Source organism: Passer domesticus, chromosome 4 (assembly GCF_036417665.1).
Source record: "Passer domesticus isolate bPasDom1 chromosome 4, bPasDom1.hap1, whole genome shotgun sequence".
NCBI lineage: Eukaryota > Metazoa > Chordata > Aves > Passeriformes > Passeridae > Passer > Passer domesticus.
In genome coordinates, this window is record NC_087477.1 from 74,955,556 (window position 1) to 74,980,589 (window position 25,034).

At 40.7% G+C, this 25,034-nt stretch overlaps 2 protein-coding genes across 22 annotated transcripts in view; both read right to left on the reverse strand.

Annotated features, from left to right (window-relative positions):
- ADD1 (adducin 1) overlaps positions 1-14,280 on the reverse strand; it is a 62,442-nt gene extending 48,162 nt beyond the window's left edge. For 13 of the 15 annotated variants that reach the window (XM_064418825.1, XM_064418830.1, XM_064418829.1 and 10 more), the window contains exon 1: positions 14,124-14,280. The gene's annotated coding sequence lies outside the window, so the exon portion shown is untranslated. The remainder of the gene's footprint in view (positions 1-14,123) is intronic. The other 2 variants (XM_064418831.1, XM_064418839.1) reach the window with 1 other exon arrangement.
- Positions 14,281-20,868: 6,588 nt separating this feature from the next.
- The window catches only part of SH3BP2 (SH3 domain binding protein 2), a 36,576-nt gene continuing 32,410 nt past the window's right edge, over positions 20,869-25,034 (reverse strand). For 6 of the 7 annotated variants that reach the window (XM_064418851.1, XM_064418852.1, XM_064418853.1 and 3 more), the window contains 5 exons: positions 24,777-24,885; positions 24,384-24,439; positions 23,864-23,945; positions 23,550-23,609; positions 20,869-23,146 (listed from right to left, as the gene is read on the reverse strand). In XM_064418851.1, the coding sequence (XP_064274921.1) occupies positions 23,009-23,146; positions 23,550-23,609; positions 23,864-23,945; positions 24,384-24,439; positions 24,777-24,885 (445 nt within the window). In that variant the 3' untranslated portion in view covers positions 20,869-23,008. The remainder of the gene's footprint in view (positions 23,147-23,549; positions 23,610-23,863; positions 23,946-24,383; positions 24,440-24,776; positions 24,886-25,034) is intronic. The other variant, XM_064418850.1, reaches the window with a different exon arrangement.

The following is a 25,034-nucleotide window of genomic DNA, read 5'->3' on the forward strand; positions in this document are numbered from 1 at the left end:
TGAACTGTGATATTTGTTTGTACAACAGTTGTGTTTTAGATGTAGAAAAATCTACTCGAGTCTTTCTTTCCATACAGCCTAAGTGCGTCATGCTTTCTCCAGAGCACAGTGTTATTTTCACTCTTCCTTGTGGGAAGCCATCTCCACACTGGGCTGGCCACAAGGCCGAGTCCACACATCTGTCCGTGTGGCCATGTGGGAGCTGCCAGACAGAGCAGGGAGGGGATTTGCTCACAAGCCCTGCCAATCCAAACCTGCAATCACATCTGGTCCACAGAAGTTCCTGCCCTCGAGGGATGTCAATGGGACCTAACACATCCACATACTTAAGTGCTTATTAGGCCCCAAGCAACTCCCATTTTGTCAGAGTTGTTCAGTGACAAAGCATCTAGCAAAGCTTATGAAATACAACAGAAATCTTGCAAAAATGTATTCTACAGGGCCCTATGATTAATGACATTTACTACCCCATTTTTAACAGTTACCTTTCTATGCATATGCAGAAAAACCAGTATACTCTATGAAGTTTGTCCCAGAAGTCCCCACACAAAATATATATATATAATTTACATCAGCCATTCAGCTTCACCTGCTTTGAAGGTAGAAATTAGAAGATCCAGATCTTACAGCTCTTTTTTTTTTTTTAACCAAAACAAGCACAGCAATTCTAATGTTCAAATATAAAGCCTGATGTTTATTCAGTCGACTGCCCTGATTTCATTAGGAAGAGATTCTGTAGTGTTCTTTTTTGTATACAAAGACTTTCTGTACCTGTCAGAGTCAAAATCATTTGGGGCTTTATAAGCAAATGTCAAAACTTTGTCTAAAGGGGCAAAAACTGTCAAACTCATACTAATGGTTTAACTCTCAGAATATCCTGATTAACTGTGGCCTGTGGACAGTTTTAAGAACAGAATAACACACACACTTGCAGCATGTAACCATTTAAGCTTTATACCATGACAAAAATTCCATTATGTTCTAACATTCCAAGCATGGCTGATATAAAATGTATAATCTTATTTTGCACTGTGCTAAGCTCTTGACTGTAACAATATTTCATAGCAGTCCCACGGGCTAAGATAGAATTTGACTTTTTTAAAAGTGTGCAAACATAATATGTGTAAAAAAATCTTACAGAAATCCCCTGTGTAAGGCAATCCAGATTTTTAAAACTGTTTCTGACCTTTCTGGATCAACATATTTTTCTATTTACTTCAGTTTTTCTCATCTGTCTTCTCCAAACTAAACCAACCTTCATTATCTCTCCTTTGTCATACTTGCCCACTGTTTTACTTCCTATTAGTACCAGACACCACAGAATTTTATAAATCTATCAGCTAACAACAGACAGATAATACTTCATTTTCCCCCTTTTAATCTCCTGAACCTCTATCAACATTAATAAAATTCAGATGGTTTTATGAAGCTATCCAATGACACACAATAGCAATACACCTCACCAGCTTTAATTATTCTTACTTACAAGTCTCTTACCAACCTTACCCCTGAACTTTCTTGATGTCATCCTTAACTTCCCTGCTCTCCTCCAAGTCTCAAGCAAGTAATGCAAGATTTATCTCAAATTAATTTTCTTCCATTTTCTAAAACTTTCATAACCTAGGAAGAAATTGATGGCAACAAAAGCCAAACACCCATTGCCCAGTAACTGCTGCACTGTGTCCGTGCTGCAAATTCCTTCTGTGCAGGGGCTGCAGACCCCACCCTCCCCACAAGCCACACCTCAGCATCTTTCCACAGGGACTCTGATCTAAACCAGCACGACTTGGAAAGGATGTACACACACTGTTCTCTGGGAGAAGAGAGGGAAATGAGATTTGTCTGATTTATCCTCCAAAGATGAAACTGCAGAGCAACATGAACCTTCACTTTATAAAACAGTTCAGATTTTATGTGTTTGTGAGGCACAGAGTCAACATAAAAAATTACCTCTAAGGACAGTCACTTCTTAAAAAAGTGGCACCAGCTAACAAGATAATATTTTAAAAAAAAAAAGTTGACATGACTCTCATGAAATAAGAGACCAAAACGCCAGATCTAAACACACCACTGAAAATACAAATTATTCCAACACTGACTGCATCCCTTTCAGAACTAGCTATAGCATAGGCCACATCTGCAAGGAATGCTATTCTAGAGCAGACAATAAATAAAATATTATTTCAATTTAAGACAACTGAGCAATACTCCACTTCAATTTTGACAGATAAAAGGACTAAAAAGAAAAGAAAATCTAAAAGCTAATATACAGTCAGAAAGCTTTTTCTTCTCTCTGGTGTTTACAAGTATATTTTCAGTCAACAAACATATTACCTGGCTCACCAGAAGCAGGAAACTCTTAAGTTCCCAATGTCATGTGCATTAAACAAATCAGAAGAAAAGAATTGTTTGAATTTTCAGTAATTATTTCTATTACTCCAAGGCAATAACATTATTTATTTCAATCTGACACCTTCTCAGTTACCATGACAAATGCAATACAGTCTAATTGAAAAACACACTTCAAGAATAAAAGTCAAGATAATCACATTGTAGAGTTTTCTTATGGCACACACATTAATACATTCTTTCAAAATGCCAGAATTTATAAACAAATTCTCCTCATTAGAAGAGCCTCGAGATGACATCTGCTAAGTCATCCATGCTCTGGAGACTACTGACTAACAGCTTCAGACTTCAGGGGTTTTTCCTTTAATACATGAGACTCTCTCTAGTCCACACCTGTTCCACAATAAATGACAAGACAGAATGTCTAAATAATAAAACAGGTTAAATGCAATTTACTCAATATTCACATAACAATGAACAATTACTCAAGCTTTAAAGTATTAACTATTATTTAACTGTCAATCACTGTTCTCCCAAAATTGTATTTAGGGATGCAACTGAGATAACACTAACACTTAAACATGTGCAAAGTACCATTTATGTCATTGCCATTGTACCCATGTAATTATTTACCATTCATTCTAATCACTACGTGTAAATACAGCGATTTAAAGGGATAAGATCTGGTTCTTAGTCTTCTACATTAGTTTTGAAAACATTAGAGTACTGTTAAATTTATTAATCAAGAAAAATCATCTCAGCACACAGAGAGGGCTAGACACTGCTTTGGCAATTATTTGGACCAAAAAGTCAACAGGAAATTCAACCAACAGCTGAAGGGAAGTCAATAAAACACGTTAAGCACAGTCAGGAAGGAACCTTTCAAACATCATTAAATTTCTAACCTGTCCTATCCAAACTACTTTCCATGCTTGAACTTCCTTCCTAAAATGAAGCTTTCTAGATGAACATTTAGAACAAATAAGTAAGAGAGATGGAGTAGAGAAAAATACAAAGCAGTTACTATTAAAAAAAAACCACATCCAGTAATACAAGCTACTGATATAGATAAAACAATTGCCCAAATGAGTGTTTACAAGTTCCCTCCTGGGTCTGAAATACCTCAGCAGGAATTAAATCATGATTTAACATGTCTTAACAATTGAATAAATTAGAAAAATATTGCAACCTCAGGCAACATTAATTTCTCAATTTGCCAATTAGCGTTCTTCTGTCAGGGAGAACAGAGTAGAACCCTTTTCTTTGTCAAGTCTCCTTTAAAATCATCCGTTTCTAAAAGGCAGAGATACAGGACTGTCTCTCATTAGTGCAAAGGCACAATGATTCCTCAAAAAATAATATTCCAAATTTATTAGATGGGCAGTCTTAGGACAATACACAGCAACATGGTATAGAGTGTTTTCACCACATCAACCCTTCAGCTTGCACCAGTGGGAGTTATTTTTAAGGAGCTCAAAGGAGAATTTTCAGAGACCTATGAAGACAATGACATAGCTGTGCACGTGCTGTGGGCAGCTCCCTTCAATCACACAGGACAGAAGGAGAAGAAAACAATACAGGATTCATTACAAAATCTATTGAACTATGCTGTGTTGACTTGGGGTTTCTTAAGGCAAAACTCAATATATAGGCACTAGAAAAAACAGAATGTAGCATATTCTATTAAACAATATTTAAAACACCCTACTTGTCTAAGATTTATCATCCCTTGACATAGCATTTCTATACCTCAGAATGCAACGGGTGCACTTGTCCAAGAAAGAGACCCCCAGTGCACCCAGTGGTGTCTGAGCAGTATCTGCCCAAGTTATTGTACCATCTTCAGTTAAAGCCAGGAAACATGAGAACAGATATTCCGGGTCAAGCAGTTCAGATCCCAAGGCAGGGTGGAAAAGGACATTACATCCCCTCCCCCCTCTTACATAAGCTAACCAGCTCCACCTTAAAGACAGCCTTATTGCACTACTCCTAAGGGAAGGCTGTTGCAGACTCCTATGCCTCCGTTGCTTAGGAACCATCTTTTCTAATTTCCAGATTAGGTTTGTTCTTGGATAGTTTATACCCATTTGTTCTTACACCTCATGCATAAAAAGCTCTTCTTACCCACCTGTGCTGTTTTGCTCTTTTTTATGAAGAGCAACCTCTTCCATGCTTTGTTTTCCCAGATCAAACACAACACTCTCTGAGTTCCAGGAATTAGTCCATGGATCTCTTTTACTCCAAATGTCCTTTTTACTTGATGGTGGGTTATAGGAATTATATGCAGTTTTTGAGGTAAGAAAAAGTCAACACACCTTTATTTCTTTAAAGAAAAATATTAGTAGGGCAACAACAGTGTACTTGTTATCCTAACACTGATCTCCACTGCTAATTCTGATAGGTTTGTCACCCTGAAGTGTTACAATCCCTTTAATGCTCTTTGATATGACTCCATTTCCTACTGGTCATGTCTTAAGGTCTCACCTTTGTTCTGTGCAAAACCTTCTTTTGTATTGGTGATCCTTGACATCTGATGAAGATCATGAGATTGGCACAAGAAGTAGGAAGAGATAAATGATTTTAACGAAAATACTAAATCTCAAAACTGGTCCTGACAAATTCCACTACTTACACAGTTCCAATGCATCATCCACTGGTCATCAAGTTCTGTCCATACTTGACACATCCTGTCACCATTCAACATCAACTGTCACAAAAAGATCCCTCTGGTTTTTACATGGAATCAAACTGCACATTATATGACTTCTATGGTACAAGGGGTCAGCTCTAACCATGTATCCTCTCCAAGAAGTCAGGGATCCTACAAAAAAGAGATGCTAGATTTCTCTGACAAATCTTCCTCTGCTGGGAGCTGTATCACTTCATACCCTTTTCATCTTACCTCAACACACAACGGCTTTTAATTCTCAATTTAAACAAATCTCTGTGTATTAAGGTCACACTAATAATGCAATTACTATCCCAAATTACCTTTCCCTCTTAAAGTTGTGAGTCCTTTCAACTGTTCTCCAGCCATCCAATATCCTTCTGCCTTGCCATTTAATAACAATTCTTGCAACTGAGTGTCTAATTACACAAATCACCTACTTCAAAATTGTAGAGTAAATGTTACACACTTCCACTAATATGCACCCTGCAAGTTGGGCTTCATCTTCATGGAAATCATCTTTATAGCTTCACTTCAGCATGACCTATGTACATGTGTTCAAAATGTCTTCACTGAAAATTAATGTAGTCTTTCTCAAGTATCTAAATTATTTTTAGTCTTATTTTATTACCTCCATGCTTCCTGACAAGATACATGAAGAGTCTTATTCAGGTTTTCTGCTTACTCCTGATGATTCTTTTCAATTTGCTATCAACCCTGCTAGATCTTGTATCTCTACTTTTTTCTACATGGAAAAAAACCAAAATTTAGTAAGAGCACAAATATTTTATATATTTATAAATATATAAATATTTATTTATATAAATCTATTTTATATTTATTTTGCCAGAGTCACCTGCATTTATTGCTGCATTAGAAGTTCAGCCATCAGGAGTATGCTGCATCAGGAGCAGTGAAAGCACCTCATCAAATAAGCCCTGAACACTGCTGTAAACTGGAATTGTAAGAATATTTGGATGCTAAACAACTTATGGACTTTGCAATTTGAATGTTCACTTCTGCAGTTACAATTATAAACATGTCATTTCATGACACTCAGACACATTTTGGTCTTTTTGCTTTAGTTGAGCCTTTTTTGTCTTGCTTTCCCCTAAACAATGTTTGTGTAAAACATGAATTTAAAAAATTATGCCACAAAGCCTCTTGAGAGCTAGAAATAGGAAAGGCAAGTTAAAGCTGCTTAATTTCAGCTTCACCTTGAATCAGCCAAATAAAGAAAAACAACAAGAGAACCTGTATTATCAATATTTTGGCTTGAGAATAGACTGCACAGCTATTACAAAACTTACTTGGGGGAAAAAGGGGGAAAAAAAGTCTGCAGAGACAAGGTTCCAATTTAGGATTACCATAGCAACAAAGAGGAGGGAGGAGAAAATTACCAGATTACTCTCTCAGATCATAAAATCCCTGAAAGAACAAATTTAGATTTGAGTTTCAGTCAAATTAACTGAATTCATCCTATTCATTAATGATAAACACATCTAATTAAGGACTAAATTAAACAAGCAAAAACCGTAGTTCAAGAAACAAAGTAGCAAATACAACATTTCAGACCTCACCTTTTCCTTCTACCATAAAACACAAATTTGGCATCACAACAGCTCTTCATACCAGCAACCAATAACAGAATTATTTAGGAAGGTGTCTAGTTCTGATTAAAGGTCTGCAAAGAAGAAGAGCCATTTGAAATCTGCCTCATTCTTGTTAAGTGACCCGAGTAGCTACACTACTGAAAACGGGCAATAATGTTCCCCATTTGCCTTGGGGGTGTGATGAATTTCTAAAAATATAGTTTCAGAACAGAACATACAGACATACAGAACAGAACTAACACATTTCAACAACATATGTGGGCACAATAATGATCCCAAAAATGAGAGAATGTAGAAATAAGCTTAAGCTCCTCAAAAAGGAGATATTCTAAAAAAAAAAACCAAAAAACCCCAGGATAACCTAAGCAACTAATTATTCACATGTTTTTAAATTGTGCATTTTTTAACATTCTTAGTATTTCAGAGTTGTTTTAATAAACACCTAAATACAAAATTACATAAACATTAAACATTATATAAAACATTAGCAATGTTTTATTAACAATTATAATTATACATTAACAATATAAAACATTAACATATATTAGTGACTGATTAAAAAAGCCTGAACAATAGAAGTCTCTGTCTTTTTGGGAGAGCAGCTATCTCAATGCTTTAACCAGCTCACACTAGACAGGATCCCAAACCCTGCAGCTGAAGTGGCAAATGCAGCTACAAAGGTTTCATTTTGATATTGTGAGCTTTGCTTGAGGTGTGGAGAGTTGTCTCCCCACTTTAGTGGTAAATATTGACCCATAAAGACTGTAAGCCTCAGGCATCTTTTCCACCAGCCAGAATGTTCAATTAATAAGGCTGCCCTCATAATCTGCAAGGCTGCCCAAGTCCAGCTTTCCTGGCTGACATTCAGATTTGAAGCATGTTTCCCAGCCTTCTGTTCACCACTTCTGCCTTTCGCTGACCCACTGCCAAAATGCTCTTTATTTCCTGGTGGCTGGGCAGGCCAGAGGACACTTTCAGAGACTACCTTCTTCCAAGTTGTGCAGCAAACTGTTCACTGTGTTCCCTGCTCTTGGCTCCTCTCCAAGCTTCTGCAGCGAGGGAAAATAGGAGGATACTGGAAGGATTGTCATTGCACCTTGTCCCCAAACCAACATCTCCACTAACAGACTGGACCTGGGCCAAAGAAAGTGTCCCAGTCAACAACAAACACTCTGGCAGACCTAGAAGTGGACATCCCACCAGTCAAAATCATTGCCCTGTGCTGCAACCACAAATTCTCCTTCCAGGGGAGAGGCAAGAAACTCAGTGTAAGATGGACAACATAACTCAGCAGCATCATGATCAGTGCAAGTTCTAAAGGAGATTGAAAGCAAAGTGGAAACCACACAGACAGACAGACAGACATTGAGTTACAGCAGCAACAGAATGGAAGAAAAGGATGGTCCTCTCTGAGTCCACCCACCAACCTTCCTGATGCATGAGAGATGAAGCAGCTTCCCTCTGGATAAAGGATTGATCTCTTGTGTCCCTCTCCATCGTGTATGAGTCACTTGCTTTGGGAAAGCCCTACAGAATTTACTACCTTTTTACCAAAATCCCTATATAACTAAACAGGGGAAAAGCCATAGATTTATATGTACAGCTGAGATCTAAGCAAACATCTAAGGTCATTATTAATTTATTTTTTCTGCCTATTAATAGATTCAAAACCATTGTAATACTGTACCATAAACATTGTACATATCCAAATAAATTTTAACTGTGTACTGCTGGCCACCAACACTTAATGAAAAATTAATTTACAAAAACAAAACTATTTTATCATTAATTCACCTATAAAAGACATAAACTTATTCCAAAATAGTTCCAAGTTATCAGTTATAACTGAAATCACCAAACTGTCTTGAAGACTCACCATCTCATAAATTTTACTCTAAGCCCAAGAGGCTGGAGGAAAAAAAACCCAAACAAAAAACCAAAAAACCCCACACTTCACTGTGTACTAGTAGACTTAAAAATAATATCCACAGTAAGGAAAGAAAATTTACTTTGGAATCAAAATAGAATCTTGTGCTTTACACTGAATCTGTTATTCAAATCATATGGAAATTTGAAGTGACATTTAAAAATAAAGTGACACATTAGCTGTGTAGAACTTTACCTGAAAATCATTGAAACCTTTCCAGGAAACTGAAAACAACTAGAAAAAAATGACATAACTAATGAAACATTATTTGCTACCTATGCTTCCCTATTTACGCTTTTGAAGTTGTCACGTTCCCCCCACACGCCGAGGGAGCGCCGTGCTCCCCGCTGCCCTCCCCGGCTCCCCAGGCCCAAACGCGGGGCCGGCCCGGACCCGCACAGCCCCTCCCAGAGGGACACACGGGGGCATCGCAGCTCTGCCACACACCGGCAGAAAGCTTCTGTGTTCCACGTCACCGCTTTCCTCTTCAATTCAGCCGGGTGCAGCGAACAGTTTAAGAGAAAAATGAAATAAGTCGCTTTAAATCTGGAACACTTTAAGCTGTGTTGTTTCAAGGTCACTACATAAAGCTTTGCTAGACAAGATCTTTTGGAGAAAAAAAAGCCAAGTATATGGTACCTCTCAGTTAATGCACAAGAGCAGCAATGTGCTTTTCCAATGAATTTTAGATGGAATGGATGCTTCACAAGTGCACACACTTGATAGATTTTTAGCAATATTTTGCAGTGACAATACCTGAAGAAATTGCTTCATCTGTTAAAACACCAAACTTAGGGTATGCTTTGTTCTTCATCTCCACAGTCACAATGCACCAACAGTGAAGTTATGCTCAGTCATTTGTAACACACACACAGAACAGCAGCAAAAGAAATAAACCCAAACAGAGAACACAGTTTTCGTGGGTCAAGGTTTTCCTCAGCACTTTCTGGTTTAATCTGGCATAAACTATAATAGAATTGAAAGAGTTCATCAGACCTCCCAAGATTCAAGACCTAAAACAAGATATAGAAGCATAAAAAGCAATACAACACACTTGAAATTTGTACAAACAAATCAAAAACAACCCCCCAAAAAACCTAAGTTTCTATGGCTCCAAGTCAAATTACAGGTTTTAATCCAAAATTCCTTTTACACATTTACTGATTCCAACCAAAAACCTAGATCTGTTTTTTTGTTGCCCCCTAGTCTTTGGAGCATAACTGCATCACAACAATCATCTACTCATTTGATTTGAAAGTATCAAAAATACCATAAACTATTATTGATTAACTGCTACTACTACTTCCATGACCCCTTTACAGCACTTCAGTTAGGTATATGAAAGAAAAACAAAATCTCAAAATTCTGAAATATTTTACTTCTTATTTTTTCAGACTTCCTGAGTCTAGATCTGAAAATCATACGTACCATATGGTACAAAAATCAGTGATTTTAAAAAGACATTAGTCAGTTAAAAATGCAAAGGAATGTTTGATTAGTCTGAAGAGCACACATATGCCAAGTCCCAGTTTAAAAGAGCAGCTCCTAATATCACAGTTCTAAAGCTGAATTGAGATTTGCTTTCATTTTTGCTAATTTTTAATTAATCTGCAGGGAAAACCATTCAAATAAGTGATAGTGAAAAACTCTATGATGCTCATCAGTTGTTAGTGCAAGTGATGTGAGTCTGAAAGGCTGATCTTTCACTAGATAACAGCTGAATCCAGCAGAGCAGGCAGAGATCATTCCTCGGAATGCAATCCAATTAGCAAGGTCAAAGGGAGGAAGTCAGCAAGGGACTGAAGAAGTTGTTACTCCTGTTTGGCTACACCTTCAAGGACAGCGATTTCAGTTTCTCTGAAAGGTCACAGTCAGTCCAGCAGCACCAGCGGGCACTCTGCTCAGCCAGCCCGACGGCAGCAGTTATTCAAATGCAAACCTTTACTTGCCCCGGAGAGCAGTTAGACTGAAATTCCCCAGAGCAGCAGCAACACAAACTTATTCAAGACCAGGACCACTGGTTGGCATGTTGAGCCCGAGTCCTGATGGCAAACGACCCCATCTCAGCTGACACCTGATGTGGAGAGCAGTCCTTCTGAAAAGGGCGTTTCCTGCAGCCTCTTCCCCTACAACATTTGCAGCTACCAACCACCAAACCTTCTGAAGTGACAAGGCCACAGTAAACAACACCCACTGTGTGGTGAGCAAAGAAACCAATTACTTGCTTCAATTTGTCTAAAGACTATCAAGATAATTCTCAATAAACAACAGATGCTTACTGAGATGGTAACAGATGTTATATATTCCTACAGAACCCTCTTATGGTATTCATGATACTTTAGAGTGAGAGAAAAAACAGCCGTAGAACAGGGCAAATTTGAAGTAAAAATTACTAGAGATCAAAATCTGTATAACCAGTACTTTTTAAGCATTACTACCTCTAATGAAAAGCTTTCCTCAGGAAAGCAACTGGTTCACATGATTTCCATTTTACACCTTTCTCTACTGACAGGTTGTACAGCTCCTGCTCTCAGCCCTAGCAAAACCAGAGAATTTTTTTAAGAGAAATGCTGAGTAAGTAGCAAAACTAAGTAATACTTTCCTATTCCCCTGAGGAGGCTGATTAAATTATATGAATGAAAACTGCCTAACTTAGGTAAGCTAGGGACTTCTACTATTTTTAAAATATATGTGCTTTTGAACCTGTTATTATAGAAGATACATAACTTAGCAGAAGAGCTTTGGACAGGTTCCTCAGCAGATGTCAAATGACCTGCACAATGGAATCAGCAGAGTAAACTTACATTCACATCTGCTCACATTCACTTTTCAAATATAAAGCACATACCACCCTAAAACTGCCCAAGAAATATTTCGTTGCAGTGTGAATTACTGCTGCAGTGCTATTTCACAAATCATTTTGTGGTGCAGCATGGTCCAAGAGTAAGTTCTGATTTCAAGTCAGAAAATCAGCATGGTTTTTTCTTCATGCCCTCATGCCTCAGGTGTCTCTGCTGCACAGCAAAAGCAGCATTGATTCACTTCACTTCACTGAGGTAGTGGGCAAGTTTTATTAACATGCATTTTTCCCTCAAAGCAGGACTGGCTCATTTGCACAGCAACAGTTTGGGGTTTACAAATTACTCACCATTCACCACTGCTACAACCCTTTAATAATTAAGAAAGCTATTTCCACCAGTCAGAAAAGCAGTGGGTGCAAGACTTACTGCCTAGGCTCCTCAGGAAGCACTTGTCACACAGAAGTATGCCTAGCAGCAATCACCATGCTAAGCAGTCTTCTAGTTTGAAACTTTCAGTTCTATTATTTAATTCTATTTATTAACAAAATAGGCTACTTCAAAATTCTTTTTTTTTTCCCTCCTATGCCAAGTCATGGAATGTTGGATGGGATTTGCTAAAGGCAGTTCAGTTCATGCTGTGAAATGACACTTCAAAAACCAAGACTTGGGGCAGAAGCAGTTTTAGCCCTACTTCTGTCAAAGTCTCTCAGTGCTCAGAGAGGTTTTTTCTACCTAACTTCACCAGATGATCCAAGTCCCTACACAGAATCACACACTTTGGGCTGGAAGGAGCCTTAAAGATCAGCCAGTTCTGAGCCCCCTGCCATGGGCATCCTCCACTAGACCAGCCTGCTCAGAGGCCTATCCCATACGTGCAAAATAACATTAATACTGATGGTGAATCCCAAAGAATGAGAAGAGGCGAGTCATTTTCTGTTGGATACTTCTAAAAAAACTGTCACAGAAAAAGACTGATTCAGTAAATGACCTCCCTCACTCTGCAGCATTAGTGAACCACACTCTAATGAACTTACTGGCACAACAGGCCAGCAAAAACACTTGCTTCAGATGAAGCACATTCAGCTTTTTCACACTTATAATCATCAAGCACAGAAAGAAAACATTCAGTCAACAGAATAGTTTTTGGCTAAAAAGCACTGTTCTCAGCATAGAACTTCATACAGTGAAAGTACAAGACACTTAAACATGCAAACACAGTAATGCACATATTATCATGCTACAGCAAAGATGCAAAACCTTGCAAATGCCTCTTCCTCAAAACTCTCCTCAGAAAACCACCAAGTTTAAATTCAGTGAGGCAAATCATATAGATCATTGCATTCACTCAAGATTATATCAAATTTGCTGGCATCAAATCTGCTTACTGAATATAAAGAAATACCAAAGCCACCTGTTTCAGCAGTCTCGCCCATAGCTGCATTTGTTTGTCGCTAATTACACAAGTGCTCTTAAAAGAATATTTCCTTACTGAGAAACAGAAATTTTATACATTATATTTAATTTAACAAAAATGGGAGCCAATCTTAGAAATTGTTTACATACCTTTAAATTATTTTGCTCTATTAAAAAAAAAAAAACAACCCAAAACAACCCACAAACACAAAAAAACCCCTGAATTTGTGACAATTAAGGACTGTCAATAATTCCATTGGCACACGTTACAAGAACCAGAGCTGTAAACAGCCTGTCTGCAGGGAGATACCTGTAGCTTTCAGCAGAGCACAGAGGAGGAATTATCCAGCAGCAGTTGCAGTTTGAGAATTCATAAGCTCAAGGTAGACATGTTTTGTAAAGCTCTGTATAAAAATGTGAGTCACAGAGCAAGAAAACTGAACGCCTTTGGTTTACGATAATGTTGTGATCTACAGCAACTTTCCAAAAGGCAAAGAATAAAACCAAACCAGCAGTGAGCTTACGCCACAGAGCCACAGCAGCATCTCAGGAAAGATGCAAATTCCGTGCTATTCCTAGCCCCCACCTCAACACAGCCATGGGTATTTTTCCAGCTTGACTGGATTTTCCCCCTCCCTAATTGCTAGTTTTAACTAAAGCCAACACAGATTAAGAATCAACCCTAAAAGCGGCACAGCGAGCGTGCAGCAATTACGTGCAGAAAGGCATGTGACATTCCGTATCAAAAGCAGACCCCAGAAACGCTAAAACGCAGCAGAGGAAACAAAACAACCGCCCGCCTGCTGCGGGTGCCCCGCCGCTCCCAGCACCGCGCACTCGCACCCCAAACCCTCCGTCGCTCCTGCGCGCTCTGCGGACGATGACTCGGACTCTCCAGAGCCCGCGGGTCTCGGCTGGGGCCGGCACAAGGGGCAGCTGCAGCGGGAGGGCGGCGGGGGCAGCCGCAGCGCTGGGTGCAGTGAGATTCCAACGCCGAGCGGCCGCTTCCTGCGGCGGTGGCGGTGCCAGGAGCATCCCGGCGGGCACGGCACGGGCACGGCGCCTCCCGAGGCAGCGCTGGCGGCAGCCCGGCCCCGCAGCTCAGCCCCGCAGCCCCCAAGCCCGCCGCAGCCCCTCACAGAGCGCTTTTCCGCACGCCCCGCCACGTTTTCCAGGCGGACACGGCCCCCCCTCCGCTCCCCTCGGGGCTCACCGAGCCGGTTCCAGTGTCTGCGCCCCAGCCTCTCCTTGCCGCCCCCTCCTCCCCGCAGCGCCCGTCTCCCCGTCACTGCCCGCCCGCCGCCGGCTGCGCCCCTCAGCCTCCTCCGCGCCGCCACCGCCGCGCCGCTCACCCGAGGGCAGACGAGAAGGGGCGAGCGCGAAGGGGCCGCCGCGGCCGGTCCCCTGGCGAGGCTGTGGCTGCTCGGTCCCCGCCTCCCGCCGCTCCCGCCGCCCCCTCAGGCACCGAGCGGCCCCCGCCCGACAGGGTGCGGCTTCCACAGCCCGCAAGCCCAACAACGGCGCCGCCCATTGGCGGGAGGGCGCGCGCCCGCCGAGTAAGCGGCTCTGCCATTGGCGGAGGGGAGCGGGGGGCGAGGGGCGGTGCGGGCGGGCCGCCCCTGGCGGGTCCCGCGGCTCCCGGAGCGCCGGGGGGGCCCGGGCGGCAGGGAGAGCCTTGGGACACAGGGAAAGGGCTTCTCGTGCCGCTGGGTCCCGGCGGAAAGGAGCGGCGCGGCGCCTGGGAAGCTTATCTTAGAGCGGGCCGGGAGATAGGCGCGGGCAGACATCGCCAATCGGCGAGGGCGCTGCGATAAGGGCTCGCTATCGCGCTGCGCGGCCGATCGCTGTCAGCTCGGAGCCAGGCCAGGCGATCCGGCAGGGCGGGACTCGGGCTTGAGACCTGCCTTGGCCAGGGCTAGAGACACCTGGCACTGCCCAGGGTGTCTGATCAGAGGAATCTGCTCGGGGTGTGGAACGCCAGGCGGGCGAGAAGCCGCGCTCTCGCTTGAGGAGTGTGCGGATACATCGCACAGCCTGCGCAGAGCAGGGCTCTGTAAATCGCCTCACATCTTCTGAGTCCTTGGAGAATCCTCGCTTTGTTACAGTCACGGCACCAGCTGTAAAGTTAACTTCTTCTGCTGTCTATTTTCTGTCCATTTGTAGTGTCGTTTCTGTATAATTTTAATTCTGCTGGTCCACACGGCTGCGTGTTGTATAGAATGCCGCCTGCCACGGGACAAATGAAGACTTGGTGGTCTGGGAACAAGCTCTCAGAAACAGTAAACCCTTCTCCTCTGCTGTCTATAACCCCATCCCCGAGTTACCCATGTGTAGGGAAGACTCCAGTGAGTAGAATCTGAATTTCAGGATCCATAAACGCCTCCTGTGGAATGTGGGAGGAATCCAGCCTGCTCCAATCACTTCCACCAAGGCAACACTTACCTAAAACCTCCACTTACCTGAAAACAGGCCACAGAGATATGCATAAACTTGTCTGTGAATTCAGCCACCAAAAGTGGTGGTTCAGGTGTCAGGTGAAGGCACAGAATGATTGCAGCACCTCTGACAAGAAGGCCCTGCTGGACATGGATGTGCCTAATCAGAACCATCCCACAGCTGGACACGTGTTAGTGCAATTACTAATGATTAGCAAATCGTGTCTGAGCATTTTTTGTAAGAACTGTTGCAGTAAGCCTGACAGGCTAACACCATTTCACGAGCCTGGTGCTGATCCCTGTAGACCCAGTGGGTGTGTGTGCACCCATGGCAGCATACTCTGTCCCTGCTCTGCACCTGCAGGCTCCAGCCACCTGCCCATGCCGTGTCTTCTCTTTGATTACTTGTCAAAATACTCCATCCTGGCATCTCTCTTCCTTTCTTTCCCTTTCTCACCAAGGCATTTAACACACAGATCTCTCTCTTGTCTTAGAAAGTAAATGGGAGAATAGACTTTAGATCCAACTCAGCAAAAAAATACTGCTTTGTTTCACAGTTAATGGGTTTCCTCTCCAGCTCAGCATGTGGCTCTGAGACCAGCAGTGGCAGGAAGGATGGGGATGCTGAGGGCAGCAGCAGTGCCCAGGGCTGGGGGAGGGCAGGGTAATTTCTTTCCCTGGCAGTGCTGGCTCAAAGTGCTTGTGTAACTGCAGGGTGCAGTGACAAGAGCAGCTTGAGCTGATCAAAGGATGCCTTTCATCAGCTGCTGTTGGCTCTTGTGCTGCTGGTGAGTGCTGTTCCTTTACCTTTCTCTTCTGCTGTCCTACTTTGTGACCTGCCCAAGGGCACAGGTTCCTGCTGTCCCCTTCCAGCTTTCCCCCTGCCCCTTGCATTATCTCCCATAATCACAGTGCCATTGTTTCACCTGGCTAATCTGAAAGAAAAATGGGGGGGAAAGGGGGGGGTGCAGCTTTCTGCTGAATCAACCAACTCCCTCCACAGGCTGAGGCTGTGACAGCTGATGCATGACTGTGTTTATCTTCCCTGCTCAGCTTTTGGCCTGCCCAGGTTCCTGACCTGCCTCTGCCCAGCTGCAGGAAGGGCAGTGCTGGTGCCGTGGCAAAGGCAGGGTTACATGGGCAGACACTCAAGGGAGGGCTCATAAATACTGGCACAGACTAAAGCTGTGTGCTCTGCTGCTGAAAAATGACAAGATAATCTCAAAAAGCACTTCTGCATTATTTAAGACACAAAGAACTTGTCTTTGTTAACTCTTGCCAGCCGGGTTTGCAGCATTACAGCTACAATAAAAGGTACAGCATGAACTACACTGTGTTTTTCAGCCTGCAGTGTTTGATTCCTTCAAGATTTTGGGTTGCTGGTGAGGGTTCTGAGAAAAAGACCAAGGCAAGCTTGTTGTAGGCTTCCACTTACCATATGCACACCTGCACATGTACTGGAGAATGGTTCCTGCCTTTCAAATCATAGCTGTTCTCCTCAGCAGGCTCCAGCAGCAGCAGCACTGGACTCAACTTACATCACAGTGTCAAATAAAAGAGTCAATGTGAATGTATTCATTTACAAGTTATTTTCATGTGCCTTTACTAGATACCAGAAAAATAGTACTGTACAATTATTTTTATGCAGCTGACCTCTCTACCTGGCATTAACACTTCTCATGCTCAGGTGGCTTCCAGCTACCTAAGAGAAGAACAGCACTAGGCTCATGTCCCACATCTGGCATTAGGACATTTATCTTTTTCTTTATATGGGGTACACTTACTCCACATAAGCAGTTCCAGGTGAGTTTTCTCACCCATAAACAGGGACTGATAGTAAGGTAGCAGTAAGGTAGATCTTTCTCTCCTGACCTGCCAGAACTGTTCTGTCCTCACAGTCTGTTGACTGGGCAGGATTTGTTTGCCTACTCTCATCATCTGTCTTCATCTCACACAGACCTACTCCATTTCCCAGAAAAAGTTCTGGATCCTCCAAATAAAACAATCCTATATGTGAATTCTCTGTTGCTTTTCCCATGGGCCTTCAAAAGGAGAATCTTAGCAGCAAAACTTCCTTGTGCCAGCAAAGTAAAAGCCGGTCCCTGGCCAGCCACACCAGAGCTGGAGTGTTGGGAGGGTGTGTGGGGACAAACACAAGTTACCTGTACAAAATACCCCAAGAACAGCCCTCTGAGTGCTGCCTCTCTCCCTGGCACCCAGGACTCTGCTGGCAGTGGGACAAGGCAGCTTACACACATGCAGCAGTGCTATGGAAAAGCTCATGAGGGGTTTGTCTTTGAAATGATTGCATTTAAATGCCTTTTTCAAGGTTATGTCATGGGTTATCTTCATTTCAGCTGTGCATAACACCAGTAGTAATATCTCATTCTTCATCTGTACTATTACCAAAGTTGGTCATTGTATGTAAGGTCTGAAGTACATGAATTCTTATGCTTCAGAGGGAGCTCTTTTTTAAATTTTACTCATTTATGCAAGGAAGGAGAACTTTCCCAATGGACTGAAAATAGCATGTAGAAACAATTTTAATGTGGGTTCAATAGAAAAATTACATGGAGTAAAAAAGTGCATTCTGGTCTACTTTCATCTCTCTCCACAATCAAACAAAAACACATCTGAGGTTTGTTTGAGCTGGAAAAAAATAAAAATCAGGAGAACTGAAACAGCAGGTGGGCAAAAGGGCAGAGCAGCTGGAATAGGCTGATACTAAATGTTGCCAAATTTTATACAGTCTTAATCTGAGAGGCCACTTTGGCTTTAAGTTGGAAAAATATTGACTTTATGCTCAGGGGACATGGGAAAACTTTTATACATGATTGAGATAAAATGTAAATGGAGCTACATGGTTCAAGCTGGTTAACAGCAGTTGCAGTTAAACAGAACCAAAGGTGCAATGATTGCTTTACACAAAGGAACTCCAACAACCAACATTCTCTTCTAATGTTGCAATAGTCGTTGTGAAGGTTTGGGCTTGTTTTTCCAAAATGCTTTTCCAAGTAAAGCCAATTAATTTAATTGCAACATCTATTACTTCCTGAGTATCATCTGCCTTCTAGTTGTATGTTCTCTGCTAGCTGCTTCTACATGAATTCCAGTGTGACTAGAGCAGCTGAAATTGTTTTTAGCTGCTCTGCAATGACATCTTCATCCTTAATAGCAGGAGAAGGAAAAAAGGTGTTAAAAGAAGTTAGAACTTTTGAACTAACTTTAGAATTACAAGCAGACTCAACAGGGTAAAACAGAGAAAGGAAAAACTTATCAAGGCAAGTTCAAACTAATGAGGAGGGCTAAGAAGCATAAGAAAATATTTTAAGATAGTTACTATTTTAATTATTATATACAGGAGAAAGTTAATTATCTTGAGAGAAGCTTTGTAATATTAGAATATCAAATTTTTAATTTCTTAAACTCACATTTAATTTTAAAATGGCACATTTTCAGCAGTGCTCCCATGGTGAGGGTGTGGCTGTCATTTTCTTGGAAAAATAAATCAGCATGAATATTAGCACAGTGCAAATTAATGTCAATTAAAGCACAACATAATCAACAAAGCCTAAAACAGACAGCTTGTGAAGCCACAGCTGGAGCACCTTTCCATATTAGCCCTGTAATAAAACCCTTTAATAACTTTCCCTGGGACACTCTCCTGTTTTCTGTGCTGCTCTGGTGGCCCTTTCACATCACTGGCCTTCAGCAGAGGTGCAAAACTCCAGCCATGCAAAAGGCTGTCCAGGGCAGAATTTCAGTGCACACCAGCCAGTCCAAGAACCTGCTGTGCTGGGACAGTACCCAGCAGGAGCTTGTATGAAGCTTGTATGTTCAAAGGCAGGGAAGGTGGTAACTCAAAGAATGATTAAATGCTTTCCCCTTGTTTTATAGATCCAGTGATCCAATCCCACAAATGGTTTTTATCACTGTTATTTCTGTGCAAACCACCTCCAGGAGAGATATGTGTGTGTAAAACCACATTAAAAGTGATTCTTTGGTATCTCCAAGATTACTTGCCTCTGAGAACCACAGCATCAGCCTGAGAGGTTGAATTACCCACTTCCTGGGAACTAGATACTGTAAGGAGGAAGGCACAAGTGAGGGACACTAATGACCATGCTGTAATTACAATGCAGGAATGGGAACCCTGCAGGAATAGATTTGGAGGTGGCTGTGCTACAAGGCTTACTCCATACCTGAAGCCTACTGACCATAACCACTTCAGCCCATCCAGTTTTAAAGTGAGCTCAAACTTTCCATCTAGAATTCTAGTAGTGTTTGGTATTTGATATTTTGGTACTTTAAGTACAGTAAAAGGACTAGAAGCTCAGCCACTTCGGGGTCTGTAAGTGTGGGCACCTCAAGCACTCCCACTATTAGGAAAAAAACCCCTCCTTGACTTCAAGGAGGTGAGTATTTCATAAGATGGAAACTATTGCAACATTTGTTTGCTGCTATTTTATGTTTAGAACAGCTGCCTAATATTTCACCACGTGCATAAATTTAGGTGATGCTCATAAGTCCACTATGTAAATTCTACCTCAAAGTATATTTTAAGAATAATTTAAACACAGAAAGATTAATTTATCTCTTTGTTCTTTAGGTTAGAAGACATTAAGATGAGTAATTCTGCTAAACAATATTGCTACTTGTTTGAGGCAAATGAGCCAAAGGAGTCTTAAGTTTCAAAGACCCAGCCTATTAAGTTTCCACTTGAAGTTAGCTTTGATCTCTAGGTTCTATCTGAAGTCACTTAAGATTGATTTGTCCCAAATGACTTCCACACACATGCTCAGCTGCTGGATTCCTGTTGTGTGGATCCCTGTGTGGAACAGGCTGACCAGCAGATGTCCCCAAATTCTACACAATCACACTTTCAGCTAAAATCTTCAGCGTCCTTTTGCACGTTCCAAAGGATGAAGCCACTTGAGGCCACAGATACTCTTGCTACTTATTCACATTCTTGTGAAAACAAGTTCTGAGGTGGGGAAAGCTTGACTGCTGACACAAAGCACCTCTATTCTCATAGAAAAATTGTTTGGATATTGGTTCACTTTTTATGACGTGCTACCACTGATTGTCCCTTGTTTTCTTTTCAAAAGCACTCTAATTTTTTTTTTCCTAGAACAGCAATCCCCATCCAAATATGACCTGTAATACTTTTATCTGGAGGTTCAGTCACAGGAGGCAAGACTTTTTCCAAACTACTATCAATGACTTTGACTTGGACATTACAAAACTCATTAACTACATTCTTTTTGTGCATCAAATGCTGTTTTTACAATTCCCCACAAACTATTTTAAAGCTGAGGAGCTTGCAGGAGGTTGTAGACACGAAGGCTGCTTTGTGGTGAAGGAATGAGCAGAGGCAGACTAGTGAGAAATACAGGGGACATACTGAGCCATGCACTGTAGCTGTGTCTTTCCTCCCTACAAACACCAGAAACTCACCTGATTTCTTCTAAGACAGACTAGACTGGTATGCAGGAGCAAGAGGAAGAAAGAGTCTAAATGATTGCAGATTTGTTTAGAACATGAAGATTTTCTTCTTAGGGGCACAGAAAATTAATTCCTCTAACTCCACTATTAGAAGAACACAGATACAAACAAAAGCATGGGAACCCACCCCCATGAAATTAAAGACAACTGCACAAAATGAGGTGGACTGGCATTGAAAGTTTATCCATTTCAGAAATCTATACATTTAGATACAAAAGGCAATTACACAAAAATTTACATATTTGCAACTCTTGTATAACACAGGTAAAGAGCATGTTATGGTTTAAATGGATGTTTACAATTTAAAAATCTTCTGAGTGTAAGGTTGAGCAAACAATCAAATATCTGAATAGGGCCCCAAAGAGACATACTATAAATAATATTGTCATGACACAATGAAGTCAATTATTCCCAGACAGAGAAAATCTTACTCTGTAGACAGTTAGGTGTGAATATTGCAAGAAACTTGAACTTACTCTGATATACATAAAATTATTTGCCAAAAAGTTTTTAAATGCGGTCTTGGCTGAGCCTTCTTTAGAGAGGATCAATGTCAGGGTAGTGCATGGCAGGGATACTAATTTAAAATAAAGGAATAAGACTCAAAACATCCAACATTCAACAGAATCTGAATTTTAAGTACTTCACATTCTTTACACACCTAAGCCCTATTGCAGCAGGAACAGAGATTAAAAAGACTGATATTGTGTGTCTGTGTCTCTTGAAAAAGATAGAGGCAGAATTTCCTGCCTCAATTCCTGTATATGATCCTCATAATCCATCTGATTAGTAAGGAAAATTCCTTAGGGACTAAGTCCTCATTTATTGTTTTAAAAAGCAAATTCTTATTCTGTAATTTATTTTTTTTTAATTTTAAAGTTGTGACCATCTAATGGTAACAAGATTAAAATGGACATATATAAACTTTGAAAAGGTAACAGAAAAAGTTTATGAATACAAATTCAGACTGATAAAAACTAGATACCTTCTCCTGTTTCAGAAGTGGCAGAATTTTTTTACTATTATTACAAGTCTTGTAAACATTATTAGAGTATGAGATGTTATGACAATATTTTTTGATCAACAGAATTACTTAAGAAGTTATTAAAATTAATTTCTCCTCCATATTAAAATTCAGGAATAGAGTAATTTTGGCATAAACATCAAGCCCTTGGATTTAGGATACCTGTCCCCAAAATATTAGGGAACAAATGTTAAAAGCACCCTGGTATTGTATATCACTGACAACAGATTACAGACAGATTTTTGTTTTGCATGCAACTACAAACTGAGTAGAAATTTTAATAATAAAAGAAGTCTTGGTAGCAGACTAGGGTAGTGTGTTTTGCCCTAGAACAGAAAAGAATGCAGCTGGCTGACAACAAAATGTGACCACAAAGATTTTTGGATTGATAGTAGTACCACAATCATGGTTTTAGGGTTTTTTTTGTGCTTTGTTTTAAAGAACCTTTGACTATGGGAACGCGAGTTCGAGCTGCTAGTTGGAATTTGGAACATTCAAATGGCTCCCTTCCCTTCCCCCAAAATCTCAAGCAGCCCCTTCTCTTTTCTCATACCCTTTAAAAATACCAGTGGCACAAACCCTTTCCAGTTCAGAAGTAGGTCATGGAGCTCCCATGAAAGCCAAATCAATATTGCTCCACTCTTCTCTGAAGTGCATGTCATTAAAGAGTATGTGGGATGCCAGACAGTACCTGATAGTGATTACTGTACTCAGAAGGTACAAGGGTATAAGAGGTGGCTTAAAAAAAAGCCTCATTTCCTGATCATCTTTACCTATAGTAAATAAAATGATTTGCACAGAAATCTTCATTATGTACACATCAGCTATACAAGTAATACAAAATATCTCAGTAGAGCACCAGTGCTGACTTTAGGAGTAGTATTTCCAAGTCAGAGTATTAGTATTCCCTGTCACAAATAAATTCTGACATACTTTCAGAGTGTCCATTTTCTAGATCAGCTGTATTCAGATCACTTCTTTGCTCATGTGCATCTTCAACATTCCAAGGAGATTAGTAATAGCAGCAGTTTTATAAAAGGTGTGGGTATCTTGGACAGCTTTCACAGCATAATCAGTTCAGATCTTTGTAAAATCCACTGATCTGGACTCTAAGGTTTTACCAGAAGTTCATTAAATGGAATTTATATAACAATTTATGAGAGAATAAATGGTGGACACAGACTCAGTCTGTGTGTGCAAACAGCAGGATGTCCAGCTGGCAGGAGTTCTGTCCTCAGGGGCAGCAGGGTGTCAGTGAGCCATGGCTGTCCTGTCACCTTGGCTTAGAGTAGCCATAAGGACACCTGAGAATCAGGCTGTCATGACTGGGTAAGACATGAGTGCTGTAGTATTCCACCAAACTTCCCATGTTCAAAAACAGGATGTCTGAATCCAGGTAAAACTTGCCATCCTGTTGTAGAACAAAAACATATGTAACCATTGACAGTAATGTTTCCAGATCAATGTCTAAAGGAAAAAGTTCTGATGATGATGTTCTGGCCCTAAGTTCTTTCAAATACACTATTCCTTTGCAAACTAGTCCATCACACAAATAAGTCCAAATTAAACTCAGGAATTTAGTAGGATTTGACTGGGGCTGAAATTTATGACAAAGCAATTAGAAAGCCCAGATCTGAGTACTTGAACTTTTATCCTAGACCAGGTATTTGTAAATCAGCTGATTCTTACTGTCAGAGGTGGGAACAAATTTAGACTTGAACTTGCTAATTCTGATATTTACCTATATGCACCCCCCCTTTTAATACACACAGACATGTATAATCTAAAGATACATATGTAGTGCAGCTACTGACCTTTTCAAAGATTCTGTAGTTTCTCACTTTTCCTGCAGGTTCATCCCATACAACCAATACCTTGAAGAAGAAAAATGCAATGTATTCAGTCTATGGTACCAAGCTCTTCTAAGTCAAGGTATTATTAAGGAATTCATTAAAATTCAGCCTAAAATGTTTTTTTCACAATCACTGATACTACCATAGGGATTTCTCATATTTGCTTGCTTTAAGAAAAGACCACATCTAAATTGTTAAGTACTTAAACATATACAAAATGCAGTATGTCTCAATCAAGAAGTTTTTTGGGGGTTAGACTCAAAATTGCAATTTACCTTTCCAGGCTTAGTAGATGAGTTCCTAATACAGTACAATCCATTTTGTGGTTGTCCTTGTGGGCTACTAGCTTTAAATATCCTGAAAAGAATAAACAATGACACATATTACAATTATTCATGTACATGACATGTTGTTAGCATTCATGTAAATCAAATACCTACAGTCTTAAAATTCTCAATACAAATATCTGGTTTGGGTGTAATAATTCATAGTAGATCATAGCTGAAAGAAAGCCAGTGTTGTAGCACCTGAACCAGCAGTGCAGCACAGATCATCTGGCTCACTGGTGCCCTCCAGCATCCTGGCAAAACAGCCTCCTCCAGATGGAGCCAAATCACATTGCATCCTCATCTGTCAATTGATATGTGAGCACTGAACTGACTTCTCTAGAACATGATTTCTGTTAAACATTTTAGTGCATGCTTTAAACACAAGTTATCAAAATTATCTTTGGACTACGGTTCAGTACAGCTTTTTGTAGGACTTCTAAAGAACTATTTTAAAGTCACATTTTACCTTTCAACTTCGAAGGATTCAGAGGTATTAAGAAATATTGAAAGAGGCAGCCCAACCTGCAAAAAATATAAAGAAAATAAATCACCATTAAGTCAATGACAACTCAAAACCCTAGCAACTTTTAATGCAAATAAGCTACAGTCGTAATGTAAAATTATTAACAGTGATTTAATTTTTGCTTTTCGCTTCTTTCTCCTTTATATCCAATCTTAAACTCTGTAACTTATCAAGGCATTCACTAAAGCTAAAAAAGAAATGAAAAAAAAATTACACAGCACTGTATTTTCAGGGCACTACTCTTGTCCTGAAATAATGCATTTTAAATGTTCCCAAAGATACACATAACCAAGGAAAACAATATTCTTTTAGAATGGATCATCTGCTTCATCTTACTTTTTCATAATCATCATCAGAGTCATCATCAGGTTGGCTTGGCTTGGAGGGTAGTGCTGGTTTTTCAAACGAAAAACTTCTAAAACTCTGCCCATCTGGTGGTGATCTCCTGGCAGAAACAGAATGAAAACTGAAGGATATCTCATCAGGAAAGCAGAGCAAATATACACAAAACACTGAAGGAATAGCAAAACTAGAACTGAAGTTTCAGTTTAGCCCCCAAATCATGGAGTCCTAGAACGGTTTAGGGTGGAAGGG